The sequence below is a fragment of the Mobula birostris genome, chromosome 9 (assembly GCF_030028105.1).
Source record: "Mobula birostris isolate sMobBir1 chromosome 9, sMobBir1.hap1, whole genome shotgun sequence".
Taxonomy (NCBI): Eukaryota; Metazoa; Chordata; class Chondrichthyes; order Myliobatiformes; family Myliobatidae; genus Mobula; species Mobula birostris.
In genome coordinates, this window is record NC_092378.1 from 3,523,728 (window position 1) to 3,541,045 (window position 17,318).

Below are 17,318 nucleotides of genomic sequence, written 5' to 3' on the forward strand. Positions count from 1 at the left end.
CCACATTGTATCTGGAGATTCATTTTCTTACATTTACAGGAAAATACAGAAATATAATAGAATTTATGAAAAGCTAGACATAGCAAAGACCAACAGCTAATGTGCAAAAGAGGACAAACCATTCAAATAAAAATAAGTAAATAAATAATACTGACAACATGAGGTATAGGGTCCTTGAAAGTGAGTGTGTAGGTTGTGGAATCAGTTCAGTGTTGAGGTGAGTGAAGTTATCCCCACTGGTTCAGGAGCCTGATAATTGAAGGGTAATAACTGTTCCTGAACCTGGTGGTCTTGGATCAGAGGCTCCTCTACCTCCTTCCTGATGGTAGTCGTGAGGAGAGAGTAATTCAGCATTGAGATGAGTGAAGATATCCACGCTGATGTAACTGTGGATTTCATATCTCTTTTTACCCCCTTTCCCCCAGAAATGTGGCACCCACCTCGATCTCTGCTTTGCCGTTCATGTAGACAGTGTTGTTGTTGACCATTTCCACGATTGCCACACCCAGGTTGCATCTGATGCCGAAGGAGATGCAGAAACCCAGCCCGCTCATGATGGCAATGATGTAACGCTTGGGCATTCCAAAGCAATCACAATCACACAGTGGCTGACGCTTCAGCGCACCCGCCTTCACCGGCTGACCGTCCTCGTTCAGCTCCATCTCCTCCTCCTCCTCCACGTTGGTGCCGTCTACGACCCTTGAGGGATTACAATATCGGCGTCAGTCTGTGTGTGAAGCATCGTACCCTCAATTACAGTACAATGTTACATGAAATCTCGAGGTACAGGAGGCCGGAATCAGCAGCAACACACACAAAATGGTGGAGGATTTTTATTTAGAGATACAGTATGATAACAAACCCTTCCAGCCCAATGAGCCCTACGATGCTCAGACTCAGAGACTCCCCAATCTTCTTGGGTGCAGAATTCCAGAAATTTACCACCCAGGGTGAAGGATCCTCTTTTTATCTCAGTTCCAAATCACCATCCCTTTATCTTCCTCCCCCTTCCTTTCCAGTCCAGGCGAAGGGACTCAATGTGAAACATCACTCTATTCCTCTCCATAGATGCTGCCCAACCTGCTGAGTTCCTCCAGCATTTTGTGTGTGTTGCTCTTTATCTTTGTGGTGTCTGATTGTGAAAACCCCAATCCTTGGTCCATCTCTCCTGTCAAGCCACTTACATTTCTAGTTTTCATTCCTCTAAATTCAAGAGACTCTTTGGCCAATCTGCTGAAGCTCTCCTCAGAGGGCAAATACAGGAATCAGTGGGGTGAACCTTTGCTGTATCCCCTCTCTGCTCCAAGTATATCCTTATGTAGGTGGGGAGACCAGTCCAGTACACGATATTCCACTGTAATCTGACCAGAGCTCTGTGTTATTGCAGTAGGACCTCTCTACTCTTAAACTTTGATCCACCAGCAATAAAGATCAACGTTATTTGAGGACAACTTTGTCACCCAGAGGGTGGCCAGTGTGTGGAACGAAGTGGTCGAGGCAGGTACAAAGATATATTAATATGTTGTCAGGATTTGAGGGAGCATCTCATTGAAACTTACCAAATATTGAAAGGCCTAGATAGAGTGGATGTGGAGAAAATGTTTCCTATAGTGAGGTAGTCCAGAACAACAGGGCATAGCCACAGAATAGACAGACGTCCAATAGAACAGAGATGTGGAGGAATTTGTTTAGGAGAGTCAGGGTGTGAAAGGTTACAGGGAGAAGGCAGGAGAATGGGGTTCAGAGGGATAGTAAATCAGCCAGGATGGAATGGTAGATCTGACTCGATGGACTGAATGGCTCAATTCTGCTCCTATGTCTTATAGCTGTTATTCCATTCCATGCCTTGTGGTGCATCGGACGGCAACCTTACCATTTCTTTAGCATTTATCGGGTTTTTACAAGGCCAAGTTGCTAGCTTGATGCTCGACCCAGCACGGAAGAGAAGCGTGCAAGGGACTGCCCGAGTTTGAATTTGGGAGTCTGGTGCTGATGCCACTACAACATTGGCCGGCTAAACATCTTATGGTCTGAAATCATGGAGAGAGGGTGAGCAGGTTGGGACGCTTTAAGGAGCACCTTGCGGAGGTGTATAAAATCCTGAAGGGCATAGAGAGAGTGAATGCACACAATCTGTTTCTCAAGGTTGGGGAACCAAGATCCAGAGAACAGATTTATGGTGAGAGAGGAGAGAAACCTCAGGGGCAACTTTTTCACCGATAGTGGCCGTTAGTCCATGAGATAGAGAGAGTGGTCAGTATGTGGAACGAGCCAATTGGTCAGTATGTGGAACGAGCCGATTGGTCAGTATGGGGAATGAGCCGATTGGTCAGTATGTGGAATGAGCCAATTGGTCAGTATGGGGAATGAGCCGATTGGTCAGTATGTGGAATGAACCGAGTGGTCAGTATGTGGAATGAACCGATTGGTCAGTATGTGGAATGAGCCGATTGGTCAGTATGTGGAATGAGCTGATTGGTCAGTATGAGGAATGAGCCGATTGGTCAGTATGTGGAATGAACCGAGTGGTCAGTTTGTGGAATGAGCCGATTGGTCAGTATGTGGAATGTTACCAGGAGAGGTGGTCAAGGCAGATATACTAACAACAGGTAAGAGGTACTTGGATATGAAATGTTCAGAGGATATTGACAAATGCAGGTAAATGGGACTGGCTGAGATGGGGACTTGGGTCGGCATGGTGTAGATGGGCCAAGGGGCCTGTTTCCCTGTTGTACAACTCTATGACCAGAACCCAAACAGGCTCCAGAGAGATTCAGGGCTCAAAGCAGCTGCACAGGGTGACTCTGTGGTTAAGAAGGCATATGGTGTACTAGCCTTCATCAATCGTGGGATTGAGTTTAGGAGCTGAGAGGTAATGTTGCAGCTATATAGGACCCTGGTCAGACCCCACTTGGAGTACTGTGCTCAGTTCTGGTCACCTCACTACAGGAAGGATGTGGAAGCCATAGAAAGGGTGTAGAGGAGATTTACAAGGATGTTGCCTGGATTGGGGAGCATGCCTTATGAAAACAGGTTGAGCGAACTCGGCCTTTACTCCTTGGAGCGACAGAGGATGAGAGGTGACCTGATAGAGGTGTATAAGATGATGAGAGGCATTGATCATGTGGATAGTCAGAGGCTTTTTCCCAGGGCTGAAGTGGTTGCCACAAGAGGACACAGGTTTTAGGTGACACACATCAAAGTTGCTGGTGAACGCAGCAGGCCAGGCAGCATCTGTAGGAAGAGGTGCAGTCGACATTTCAGGCCGAGACCCTTCTTCAGGACTAACTGAAGGAAGAGTGAGTAAGGGATTTGAAAGTTGGAGGGGGAGGGGGAGATCCAAAATGATAGGAGAAGACAGGAGGGGGAGGGATGGAGCCAAGAGCTGGACAGGTGATTGGCAAAAGGGGATACGAGAGGATCACGGGACAGGGTCCGGGAAGAAAGACGGGGGGGGGGGGGGGACCCAGAGGATGGGCAAGAGGTATATTCAGAAGGACAGAGGGAGAAAAAGGAGAGTGAGAGAAAGAATGTGTGCATAAAAATAAGTAACAGATGGGGTACGAGGGGGAGGTGGGGCCTTAGCGGAAGTTAGAAAAGTCGATGTTCATGCCATCAGGTTGGAGGCTACCCAGACGGAATATAAGGTGTTGTTCCTCCAACCTGAGTGTGGCTTCATCTTTACAGTAGAGGAGGCCGTGGATGGACATGTCAGAATGGGAATGGGATGTGGAATTAAAATGTGTGGCCACTGGGAGATCCTGCTTTCTCTGGCGGACAGAGCGTAGATGTTCAGCAAAGCGGTCTCTCAGTCTGCGTCGGGTCTCGCCAATATATAAAAGGCCACATCGGGAGCACCGGACGCAGTATATCACCCCAGCCGACTCACAGGTGAAGTTTTAGGTGCTGGGGAGTAGGTACAGAGGAGATGTCAGGGGTAAGTTTTTTACTCAGAGAGTGGTGAGTGTGTGGAATGGGCTGCCGGCAATGGTGGTGGAGGCAGATATGATAGGGTCTTTTAAGAGACTTTTGGATAGGTACATGGAGCTTAGAAAAATAGAGGGCTATAGGTAAGCCTAGTAATTTCTAAGGTAGGGTCATGTTCGGCACAACTTTGTGGGCCGAAGGGCCTGTATTGTGACGTAGGTTTCCTATGTTTCTATGTTTCTATGACACAGTCTGGAGTGGACACATATACAGACTCTCAGAAACAAGAGATTCTGCAGACGCTGGGAATCCACAAACTGCTGGAGGAACTCAGCAGATCAGGCAGCATCCATGGCAGGAAATCAACAGTCGATGTTGTGGAGTAGGTTTATATGAATCAACACATTGTGGCTGGAGGACCCATCTGATACTCTACTATGCTCTCTCTTCTGTCTTCTGTGCCCTGTGCCCTGTGATCTATGTCCAATGTTCTATGTTCTCGGAGTCTTCAATCCAGACAGATGAGGCTCATCAGCCGTACTTGGCAGCTCACCTAGGAGAGTTCATACCTAACTGAGTTCCAGGAAAATCAACAGCAAAGACACCGAGGTAAAAGGTATAAGGCACAGGTCAGACAGCACTGAGTACTGTGAGCAGTTTTGGGCCCCTTACCTAAGAAAGGACGTGATGGCATTGGAGGGCATTCAGAGCAGGTTGACAAGAATGATTCCAGGAATGAAAGGGTTAACATATGTCATCTTTTTGATGGCTCTGAGCCTGTAGCTGCTGGAGTTTAGAATGAGGGGAGAGGGATCTCATTGAAATCTATCAAATATTGAAAGACCTAGATAGAGAGTGGATGTTTCCAGTGGGTGAGCCTCAGAATTGAAGAATGTCCCTTTAGGTCAGAGATGAGAAGGAATTTCTTTAGCCAGAGGGTGGTGAATCAGTGGAATTCATTGCCACGGACAACTGTGGAGGCCAAGTCGTTGGATATACTTAAATTGGAGATGGATAGGTTCTTGATTAGTCACAGTGTCAAGGGTTATGGGGAGAAGGCAGGAGAATGGGGTTGAGAGGGATAATAAATCAGCCATGGCAGAGCAGACTCGATGGGCTGAATGGCCTAATTCTGCTCCTTTGTCTTATGGTTTTATGAAACTTATAATGACATAGAAGGAAAATTGATGAAGTGTCAGGAAGCAGAGAGTAGTTACCACCCTCAGGCTTTGTATTATTGATCAGAGCTTGGGTGCAGAGGTCTGACAGAAGGTGAGGAGGATGGTCCGGTATTCGAAGGAGACTTAGACAGGCTGGTGAGATGGGCGGACAGGAGGCAGATGTCACCAGGTGACATGAAATGGTAGTCACAGAGTGTGCATTCCGGTCAGACGCATGAAGAAGGCGATATAAACCAGAAGGCAGATTCCTGTAATGGCAACAAAATCAGGTTTATCATCACTGTTATGGCATTTGTTGTTTGGTAGCAGTAGTACAAGACAAAAAATTACTGTTAAGTTCCAAAAGCAAATGACTGGTGTGAACGAGGAATAGTAAGGTAATGTTCATGCGTTCATGGACCGTTCAGAAATCTGACGGTGGAAAGGAAGAAGCTGTCCCTGAAATGCATCTTCAGGCTCCTGTACCTCCTCCATGATGGTAATAATGGGAAGGGGACATGTCCCAGATGGTGAGGGTCAATGATGGGTAATAGAACAGAAAGATCTATGGGCATGTGTCTGCAGTACTTTAAAAGGGGTGGGGCAGATGGAGAAAGTCGTTAGAAGTAAGTAGCAGATCCTGGGCTTTATAGAAGAGCAATGAAGTCTTGAATATCCTTTAAGAAACCCTAATGCACTACAGCACAGAAATAGGCCCCTCAGCCCACCTAATCCATGCCAAACTGTTATTCTCACTCTCACACCTGGAACCATAGCCCTCCATATCCCTCCCATCCACGTACCTAATCAAACCTCCCTTAAATGTTGAAATCAAACCAGTAACCATCACTTCTGCTGGCAGCTCATTCCACGTTCTCACCACCCTCTGAGCAAAAACATTCCCCCTCCTGTTGCCCTGAAACATTTCACCTTTCACCTTTAACCCGTGGCCTCTAGTTCTGGTCTTACCCAACCTCAGTGGAAAAAGCCTGCTTGCATTTACCCTATCTATATCCCTCATAATTTTGTATACCTGCATCCAATCTCCCCTCATTCTCCTCCACTCCAGGGAGTAAAGTCCAAACCTGTTCAACCTTTCCCTATAACTCAGCTCCTCAGGTGCTGGCAGCATCCTTGTAAATTTCCTGTGCATTCTTTCAATCTTATTGATATCTTTGCTCTCTGTAGGTGAGCAAAACTGCACCCAATACGCCAAATGGTTCAGTCACATCTGGAGTATTAGATCCAATTCTGGCCACCACAATTTAGGAAGGATGTAAAATTTTGGAAAGGTTGCAGAAATAATTTACTGAAGTGATTCCAGGTTTGAGGGACTTTAGTTCTGTGGATGGAATAGAGTAACTGGGAATGTTTGCCTTGGAATAGGGGAAGTTGGTGAGGGAACCTGCTGAAGGAATTTAAGATAAGAAAAGGCATAGAGTGTACTCACTGGAGTTTAGAAGAATGAGCAGAGACCTCATTGAAATCTACCAAATATTGAAAGACGTAGATAAGGTGGATGAGAAGAGGATGTTTCTTCTAGTGGGGGAGTCTAGGGTCAGAGGGCACAGCGCCAGAATACAAGGAAGTTCTTTTATAGTAGAAATGAGGAGGAATTTCTTTAGACGGAAAATGGTGAATCCATGGCGAGGGATCCCAGCCTTTTTTTATGCCATGGACCCATAGGATGGTAACCCCGCTCTGTGGAATTCGTTGTCTTCGATGGCTGTGGCAGCCAAATCATTGAATACATTTAAAGCGGAAGTTGATGGGTTTCTGACTAGTCGGGGTGACAAAGAAAATGGGGAGAAAGTAGGAGAATGCGGTTGAGAGGGAAATTAAATCAGCTTTGATGGAATGGCAGAGCAGGTTGGATGGGCTGAATGGTCTTCTGGGCTTAAGTAGAGTCAACTCTTTCCATTGGTGGTGCTGTCACAAATCAGTGGGCATTTATGAAAGCACATTAACAATAGCCAGTGATGGCTTTTACCACTTGTACATGAGTGAAAGTCACCTGACACATTCCCACTTTCTATCATCAACCACAGTTCCAAAACAGAACTAATCAATTGATTATGAAGAGCTCTGGAACATGCTGCAGTATAAATCCAACTTCCAGTAACCTTCTCCCTCCCCCTTCCCTCTTCTTCAATTCCCCACTCTGGTCCTTCTCTTACCTGCCCTTTTACCCCCACCTACCTGTCACCTTTCCTTGGTGCCTCTCCTCCTTCCCTTTCTCCCATTGTCCACTCTCCTCTCCTATCGGGTTCCTTCTTCAGCCCTTTACGTTTGCCACATATCACCTCCCAGCTTCTTACTTCATCCCCACTCCTCCACCCACCTGGCTTCGTGTTTGTCCTCCTTTCCCCTCCACCTACCTTCTTATTCTGGCATCTTCCCCCTTCCTTTCCAGTCCTGAAGAAGGGTCTGGGCCTGAAACGTCAACGGTTTATAGATGCTGCCTGACCTGCTGAGTCCCTCCAGCATTTTGTGTGCGTTACTCTGGATTTCCAACATCTACAATATCTCTGATGTCTATAGCCCTTTTGTCCATCTCTTCCATGCTGATCAGGTTGTCTACTTGAACAAGCCTTGTTTGTCACTTTTTGGCCCATATAAAACCATAAGACATAGGAGAAGAATTAGTCCATTCAGCCCATTGAGTCTGCTCCACCATTCCATCAATACTGATTTATTATCCCTCTCAACCCCATTCTTCTGCCCTTTCCCACAACCTTTGATGCCTTTACTAATCAAGAATCTATCAACCTCCACTTTAAATATATCCAATGACTTGGCCTCCACATCCATCTGTGGTAATGAATTCCACATATTCATCGCCCTCTAGCTAAAGACATTTCTCCCCATCTCTGTTCTAACTGGATGCCCCTCTATTCTGAAACTGTGCCCTCTGGTCTTGGACTCCCCACGATAGGAAACATCTTCCCCACATCTACTCTATCTGTGCCTCTGGTGCTAGACTAGGCCACTGTAGGAAACATTCACTCTATCTAGGCCTTCCAATATTCGATAGGTTTCGATGAGATCCCCCCTCATTCTTCTAAGCTCCAGCAAGAACAAGCCCAGAGACATCAAACACTCCTCGCATGTTAACCCTTTCATTCTTTCATTCCTGGGAACATTCTGGTGAATCTCCTCTGGACCCTCTCCAATGCCAGACAGCACACCCTAAAGGGCCCAAATCTGCCAACATGCCTCTAAACCATTCCTTTCCATGTACCTGTCCAAACTGTCTTCTATTTTAGTTATTTAGAAATAAAACAAGCCCGCCCAGTGCTATTACACCCATGTGACAAATTAGCCTACTAATCCGTACATTTGGAATGTGGGAGGAAATCGGAGCACCCGGAGGAAACTCACACAGTCACAGGGAGAATGTATATATTCCTTACAGACAGCGGTGGAATTGAACCAGGGTCACTGGCGCTGTAATAGTGTAATGCTAACCACTAAGCATTTGTAGCTGCACACACCTCAAACACCTCTTCTGAAAGCTCATTCCATATCCCCACCAGTATGGACAGTAAGGCAAGCACAGAGGGACTTTCTACAACTGCTGATCTCAATTGGACTCATTCCACTCAACTATTATCTGACAGCACTGAAGAAGGTCACACAGCATCGTGGTCATACCGGCTCTTTGAAATGAATCCCATTTCCTTTCTTGTTCCCAAGCACCTGTCCTTTCGAAAATCCTAATGGAATTTCAGTTGTTACTTCAGTAATTCCAGAACTTTGACATATGACATCTTGACTAGGACCCCTAGAAGAGAGCCATTTAACTGCAAAGGAACATTGTCCTTCATAATCCAAAGTATTGAATACAGGAGACGGGATGTTATGTTGAAGTTGTATAAGACATTGGTGAGGCCTAATTTGGATTATTGTGTGTAGTTTTGGTCACCTACCTACAGGAAAGATGTAAATAAGATTGAAAAAGTGCAGAGAAAATTTACAAGGATGTTGCAGAACTTGGGACTTATAATATAGGGAAAGGTTGAATCGGTTAGAACTTTATTCCCTGGGGTGTAGAAGATTGCGAGGAGATTTGACAGAGGTATACAAAATTATGAGGAGTATACGTAGGGTAAATGCAAGCAGCTTTTTCCACTGAGATTGGATGAGACTACATCTAGTGGTCACAAGTGAAAGGTGAAATGTATGAGGGGAACATGAGGGGGAACTTCTTCACTCAGAGGGTGGTGAGAGGGTTGAATGAGCTGCCAGTGGAAGCGGTGGATGTGATTTGATTTCAACATTTATGAGAAGTTTCATTAGGTACATGGATGGGAGGAGTTTGGAGGGCTATGGTCCAGGTGCGGGCTGATGGGAGTAGCCAGGAAAACAGTTCAGCATGGACTAGATGGGCCAAAGGGCCTGTTTCTGTGCTGTAGCGTTCTATGACTCTATGTCTACAAATACAAGAGGCAAGGGGAAGGAGAGAATTATGAGATTCTTAACAGAGTGGAAGAGCTGAGAGAGTATAACATTCAGACTGGCCCTCTTCCAATTAGTTCCCCATCCTTTCCTTCATCTACACTTGTATCATCCAACTATTATAGACAACTATTAATTCTGTTTCCAAACACTTTCATAGAACATAGAACGTTACAGCACTTCAGCCCACAATGTTATGCCCACTTGTTAAACTACTCTAGGGTTAATCTAATCCTACCCTCACACATGGCCCTCCAATTTTCTATCATCCATGTGTTTATCTAAGAGTCTCTGAAATGAATCTACCACCAGCAGCCCTGCCAGTTCATTCCGCTCTCTGTGAAATACCTACACCTGACATCCCCCCCGGAACTTCCCTGCAATCAACTTTATATTATGCCCTCTCATATTAGCCATTTCCACTCTGTCTGCTCGATCGATGGCCCTTATCATCTTAGGAAAATAGAACATAGGGCACAGTACAGCACAGGAAAGGGCCCTTTGGCTGTTGTGCTGGACCAATTAAGTTAATAATCAAATGGCTAACTGAGCTAATTTCTTCTGCCTACACAATGTCCATCTCCTTTCATTTTCCTCACATTCAGGTGTTTGTTTAAATGGCTCCTAAAAATCCCTACTGTATCTGCCTTTACCACCATCCCAGATACCCACGAGTCTCCGTATGATCAGAGATTAAGGGAGCTAGGGCTTTACTCTTTGGAGAGAAGGAGGATGAGAGGAGACATGATAGAGGTGTACAAGATAGTAAGAGGAATAGATAGAGTGGATAGCCAGTGCCTCTTCCCCAGGGCACCACTGCTCAATACAAGAGGACATGGCTTTAAGGTAAGGGGTGGGAAGTTCAAGGGGGATATTAGAGGAAGGTTTTTTACTCAGAGAGTGGTTGGTGCGTGGAATGCACTGCCTGAGTCAGTGGTGGAGGCAGATACACTAGTGAAGTTTAAGAGACTACTAGACAGGTATATGGAGGAATTTAAGGTGGGGGGCTTATATGGGAGGGTTTGAGGGTCAGCACAACATTGTGGGCCGAAGGGCCTGTACTGTGCTATACTATTCTATGTTCTATATGTAAGAAAAAACCTGCCTCTCATATCTCCTTTAAAATTACCACCCTCACCTTCAAAGGATATCCTCTGGTATTAGACATCTCAAGCCTGCGGAAAAGATACTGTTATATCTATACCCCTCATAATCTTGTAAACCTCCATCAGCTACCCCCAGCCTCCACCACTCCAGAGAAAACAACCCAAGTTTGTCCAGCCTCTCATAATAGCTCATGCTCTCTAATCCAGGCAGCATCCTGGTAACTGTCTTCTACACCTCCATCTTGTACACCTCTATAGTCCAGCTGTTCCAAGTTCCTCCAGCAGTTTGTCTTTTCTGCTCCAGATGTCGGCACCTGTGGTCTCCTGTGTCTGTGTTGTCACTAGGTGTTGACGGGGGTCGGGGTGGGGGCTATACTGACTGTACTGATCCAGGGGTGTCATTTACATGGTTTGGAACCGCTGGCTCAGAGATCTGAACAGACACTGCTGCACGGAAACAGCTGGGGTTCCCATGGGATGGGATATAACAATCGTCTTAAACAGGGTTGACCACGGATGTTGTGTCCTTACTGTTCCATGCAGTCGATACACAAGCCAGGGCAGCACAATATGCAGAGCAAGCTGTTGCCCTGTAGCAGGCTCACATTCTCCATACAGCTGCTGAATCCAAACGAACAGCAGAAACCAAAACAGTCTGGCACCAGCGGCTTTGCAGGAGTTGCCAGTCAGTGTTCAGCTCAATGTAGGGACTCCAGCTCCGGATTTTTCCCACGGGGTTTACTCCCGAAGCCTTCGCCATGAGTGTAGCCGCAAGGTACTGGGAATTTGAGATGAGAGTTTTCCTTCTCCTAGATGAGCTGCCAACCACAACTGACAAGCCCCTTCTGCCTGAAATGACTGGTTTTAAAGTGCCAGTAACCCACCTTTGCAGATGCAGGTAGGCTGCAGAAGGACTTGACAGATTAGGAGAATGGGGAAGAAAATGGCAAATGAAATACAGTGTTGGAAAATGCATGGTCATGCACTCTGGTAGAAGAAATAAATGTGCAGACTATTTTCTAAATGGGGAGAAAATCCAAAAATCTGAGGGGCAAAGGGACTTCGGAGTCCTTGTGCAGAACACCCTAAAGGTTAACTTGCAGGTTGAGTTGGTGGTGAGGAAGGCAAATGCAATGTTAGCATTCATTTCAAGAGGTCTAGAGTACAAGAGCAGGGATGTGATGCTGAGGCTTTATAAGGCACTGGTGAGGCCTCACCTTGAGTATTGTGAATGGTTTTGGGCTCCTCATCTAAGAAAAGACGTGCTGGCATTGGAGAGAATTCAGGGAGGTACACAAGGATGATTCTGGGAATGAAAGGGTGATCATATAAGGAACGTTTGATGACTCTGGGTCTGTACTTGTTGGAATTTAGGAGGATGAGGAGGGATCTCATTGAAACCTTTCAAATGTTGAAAGGCCTAGACAGAGTAGATGTGGAAAAGATGTTTCCCATGGTGGGAGAGTCTAGGACAAGAGGGCACAGCCTTAGGATGTTGATTTTAAACAAATGCAGAGACATCTCTTTAGTCAGAAGGTGGTGAATTTGTAGAATTCATTGCCACATGTAGCTGTGGAGGCCAGGTCATTGAGTGTATTTAAGGTACAGATTGATAGGTTCTTGATTGGACATGGCATCAAAGGTTATGGGGAGAAGGCCGGGGAGTGGGGTTGAGGAGGGGATAAAAGGATCAGACTTGATTGAATGGCAGAGCAGACTTGATGGGCCAAATGGCCTAATCCCTCCTATGTTTTACGGTCTTATGGTCTTCTTCTGTCAGCAGAAATGGTTTCAGCAGGCTTAGTAGCTAAGCCACACCTGAAGACTAGTGCTTGTTTGTCAGAGGCTACTTGAGATGTGTGCCATTGGGATTATTTAATAGTTAATTAAATAACCTTCCCAGCTATGACAACCTTAAGAAACCCATCCTGAACACTTATGAATTATAAATAGCACCAGTAGGTGCAGGTTTCAGGAGCATAAGACACTCCAGGGTTTGGATGGCATTGGAGAACTGCTGCAACTTTATTTCAACTGGACAAATTGACATATCAATTTCATTTTAAATATCCAACTCCAAATATCATTAATACAGTAACAGCAACTTCACATGCTGCTGCTGGAGAGATGTCCCAAGGAGCTTCACAGAATGCTCCAACTTGGCAGCAAGCCGGAGAATCTCAAAGGAAGAGAGAGCTGGGGGAGATGTTACAGACTGAAGCCAGCTGAGGGCAAAGTCACCACTGGTTTAGTTCAGAAATGATCAGAGATTGGAATTGGGGGAACTCAGAGTTCATGAAAGCTTAGTAGGGTGGAGGAGATTTCAGAAAAGGAGGGACAGAAATCATGGATGAGTTTAATAAAAACAAGGACAAGAACTTTAAAAGCCAGAGAGTCATAGAGTCACAGAAAACTATAGCACAAAAAAGGACCTTTTGTCACAAGTAACAACATTTAAAAGACAATTGGACAGGTACATGGAATAGGAAAAATTTGGAGGGATATGGACCAACATGGACAAACAGGATGACCTTTGGTCAGAATGGGTGAGATGGACTGAAGGGCCTGTTTACCTGTTTTATAACCCTGTCACTCTAAATCTATTCAGTTAGTATTGATCTAATTATAACCTTGCATTCAAACACTTCTACTCACGCATCTCAGCAGCCTGTAAGTAATATCAGAATCAGGTTTAATACCACTGGCATTTGTCGTAAAATTTGTCGTCTTTGTGGCAGCAGTACATTGCAATACATAATAATGAAAAAAACTACTAACTACAATTATTGTTCTCTTTTTTGCACTGTTTATTAAAGTCGATTATATATTAGTATATAGATCATGGGTTAAGTGTGAAGGTGAAAAGTTTAAGGGGAACATGAGGAGAAACTTCTTCACTCAGAGGGTAGTGAGAGTGTGGAATGAGCTACAAAGCACAAGTGGTGCATGCAAGCTCGATTTCAACATTTAAGAGAAGTTTGGATAGGTACATGGATGGTAGGGCTATGAAGGGCTAGGGCCCAGGTGCAGGTCGTTGGGAGTCAGCAGTTTAAATGGTTCGGCACGGACTAGATGCATTGAAGAGCCTGTTTCTCTGCTGTACCTTTCTATGATCCTATAATTAAATTCAATGAATAGTGCAATCAGACAGCAAAGAAAAAGAAAAAAAAAGTGAGGTAGTGTACTTGGGTTCAGTGCCCATCCAAAAATTCAGAGGATGAATTATCTGGTTAAATTATCTGTTAATTTAAAAATAAAATCTAGTCCAAGTTTAATACTGAGTCTTCCTCAACCATCTCTTAGTCCAGATGATGGGTCTTGAACTGAAACTTTGACTGTCCAAGTCACTAGGTGCACTTAAAGTGGAGGTTGATAGATTTTTGATTATTATTGGTGTTGATTGGGAGAGTCTAGGACCAGAAGGCACAGCCTTAGAGGGACATCCATTTAGAACAGAGATGAGGAGGAGGCCGAGTTTTTGGGGATATTTAAAGTGGTTGACAGGTTCTTGATTAGTAAGGGTATCAAAGGTCACAGGGAAACAGGAGAATGGGGTTGAGAGGGATAATAAATCAGCCATGATGGAATGGTGGATTAGACTAGATGTGCCGAATGGCCTTATTCTACTCCCGTGTCTAATGGTTTTATGGTCTAGGTTAAATGCTTAGACTTCAAATGCATTCAATTACAAGCATTTCCTTTACAGGAAACGACTACAGATTAGATCATTTTTATTTTAAGCAGAAATAGAGTAGGATTAATATTTGTCTTTTGAGGTAAAACACGTGAATAAATCAGTTAAAATGTAGGAGAACTTGTGCAGTACACGGGGTCATTTCCTACCTTTTTGTCTTGGTGTTTATGTACGCTTGCAGTGGGACCGTGAACACACCGGTTCGTTTGTACAGATTTCTACCAAGATGATGATTCAGGGAATGAAAGGGTAAATGTATGAGGGACGTTTGACAGCTCAGAGCCTGTACTGGCTGGAATTTAGAAGAATGAGAGGGGATCTCATTGAAACCTATCAAATATTGCAGGACAGAGATACAGTGGATGTGGAGAGGATGTTTCCTATAGTGGGAGAGTCTAGGACTAGAGGGCACAGCCTCAAAATAGAGGGACGAGCCTTTAGAACAGAGATGAGGAGGAGTTTATTTAGCCAGAGGGTGTTGATTCTGTGGAATTATTTGTTACAGACAATCGTGGAGATCAGACCAAGTCATTGGATGTATTTAAAGCGCAGATTGATAGGTTATTGATTAGTCAGGGTATCAAAGGTTACGGGGAGAGGGCCGGAGAATGGGATTGAGAAGGATAGTAAATTAGCCGAGCAGCCTCGATTAACTAAACGGTTTAATTCTGCTCCTACGAATGTCTGTTCGTTTTATGATCACACCGATGCAATTGTACAAACTTCTGTGAAGATCATCTGTCTGCAGTTAAAGAAAGGCGTTGTTCAAATAAATAAAACGCGAATTATGACCGGACGATATGGATCTGCGGGATTTATAACAGTTGCAACATTATAAACTTAGTTTTAAACTCTCTCTCTCAGTACCTTCGGAGATGGCCCAAGGAATCTCCCACCGTGTACTTGACTTTCTCCTTGAGAGTTGCAAATCCATCGAACGACATCGTTGCTGCTTGACGCGGAAGGAGCCTCTCCTCTTATCCTCCACTAGTAGTGATGCTCGACAGGTCGTGTAAAGGCGCTGTCCATGGTCCTTTTGTTAGAGCTGCTGTGTGAATACTGTTCTCAGTGAGATAGTCCCCCCTCTCTCTCTCTCCCTCCCCCTCTCTGTCTATCCGTCCCTCTCTTCCTCTCTTTCCCTGTCCAACCAGTTGCTTTGGGAAGTTTACAGTGGGAATCCAGACAAAGTTACAGTTTCTACAGTAATCGGCTGTGTGGACTGTTGAGACTCTCCGGGGAGAGACTGAGCAACAGAGAATTAGCAGATCGCCAAAGCCCTCCCACCGCCTCTACAAAAAAAAATAAGCCAAGTGGTTCAGAAGAACTTCACCGCCGGAGATCTTGTCTACCTCCTAAATCCTTGTTAGAACGCAAGATGCGGGAGAGCGGAGGTGGACGGGACCTTCATTAAAAATTGACGGTGATGCAGCTCTTCTCATTGAGGCGGGTCCGGTGTGATAGCAACCCTGGCTTGTATCTCTGGTGTCCGTGTAACTGACACCCAGAATGGAAACGCGTTGTGAAATCCCACAGCCCTGAAGTGGAACGTGCATGAATCTTTTAAGACGAAGTATTGATAGAACATCTCATCGGTCTCTCAGACACACGCAGACACTCCTCCCGACAATAAATTATTTCGCAGCCGAGTCCTATCAGCCATCCCGCCCCATCACTTCCCTCGGCTGCGCCGTGTCAATGTAATAATAACACCAACAACAACAACATTAATCTATAACCGATGTCATCTCGAACTCACTACATTAAACAATTAGGCCTACACAGCAATATTTATGTAAATCTCCAGAAAGCCACAATACTAAACAACTCTGGAACAGTCTGGAAGTTCCTAACATTTGAGAAATGGGTGTGCTTGGCTGTACCCTAATCTCAGGTTTTATCAGCTTGACCTGAGAAAAAATATATTAAAATAATAACTCACTTATAGAGCACTTTATACAAACCAGTTTCATATACAAACGAGATAACTGTCTTTACATTGGGATAAAGTGCAAACGTGAAAATAAATGACAAAGAGATGTTAGTTAAAAGCAAAGTTAAATCAGTAGGTTCTGAGCTGGTGTTTAAAAGTGTCAACTGAGTCTGTATCTTTTATGATTTTAGGTATCGGATTCCACAGTTTAGGAGTGTAGCTGAAACAGCAGATCTGCCAGTTATTTATTTATTAAGATATAGAGCGGACAGGCCTTTCCGGCCCTTCGAGCTGTGCCGCCCAGCAACTAGCCTAACCGCAGGACAGTTTACAATGACCAATTAACCTACCAACCGGTACGCCTTTGGACTTTGGGAGGAAACCGGAGCACCCAGAGGAAGATTGTTTAAATTTAAGAGACCAGCGGAAGAGGACCTGAGAGCTCGAGCAGGAACTCCAATATGTACCGAAACTATACGTTATAATTATGACTTCGGACAGTTTATTTAAACGAATACGTATTTTTAAAATTCGCACGTTGATTCGGGTAACATCTCTTAGCGGTAGTCTAGATGGCGGAATCATTTAATAATGCAAGTCTTATTAGTTTCTGAGTGTGTGTGAATAATTCCCCAAGATGTGGAAGTGAGATACAAGAGTTCCATACCACAGAGAGCGAAGACCTTCTCTTTCTGCGTTCGATTCTTTTATAGACATTGAATCAGATTTTTGTCAAGAAAAAAACATTTTTCCCTCTCGATCCAAATCAACAAACGGCAATTCCCGCCCCTGCAAAATTACAAAGTGTGATGGTTAGGAGACATCTCGGAAATTAGTTCGGTAATGAAACTGTTGAAGCACTACCGGTAATTGTGTTTGGAACCCTCCCAATCTGCTCCCGCTGACACCACCCAATCTGCACATACAGACACCTCCCAATCTGCTCCCGCAGACACCTCCCAATCTGCTCCCGCTGACACCACCCAATCCGCTCCGCTGACACCTCCCAATCCGCTCCGCTGACACCTCCCAATCCGCTCCGC

The 17,318-nt window shown here is 44.9% G+C and overlaps 1 protein-coding gene across 1 annotated transcript in view; it reads right to left on the reverse strand.

Annotated features, from left to right (window-relative positions):
- The window catches only part of slc17a8 (solute carrier family 17 member 8), a 90,735-nt gene extending 75,446 nt beyond the window's left edge, over positions 1–15,289 (reverse strand). The window contains exons 1-2 of the mRNA XM_072269313.1: positions 15,213–15,289; positions 441–699 (exon numbers count right to left, since the gene is read on the reverse strand). Of these exons, the coding sequence (XP_072125414.1) occupies positions 441–699; positions 15,213–15,289 (336 nt within the window). The remainder of the gene's footprint in view (positions 1–440; positions 700–15,212) is intronic.
- Between the last annotated feature and the right edge of the window lie 2,029 nt (positions 15,290–17,318).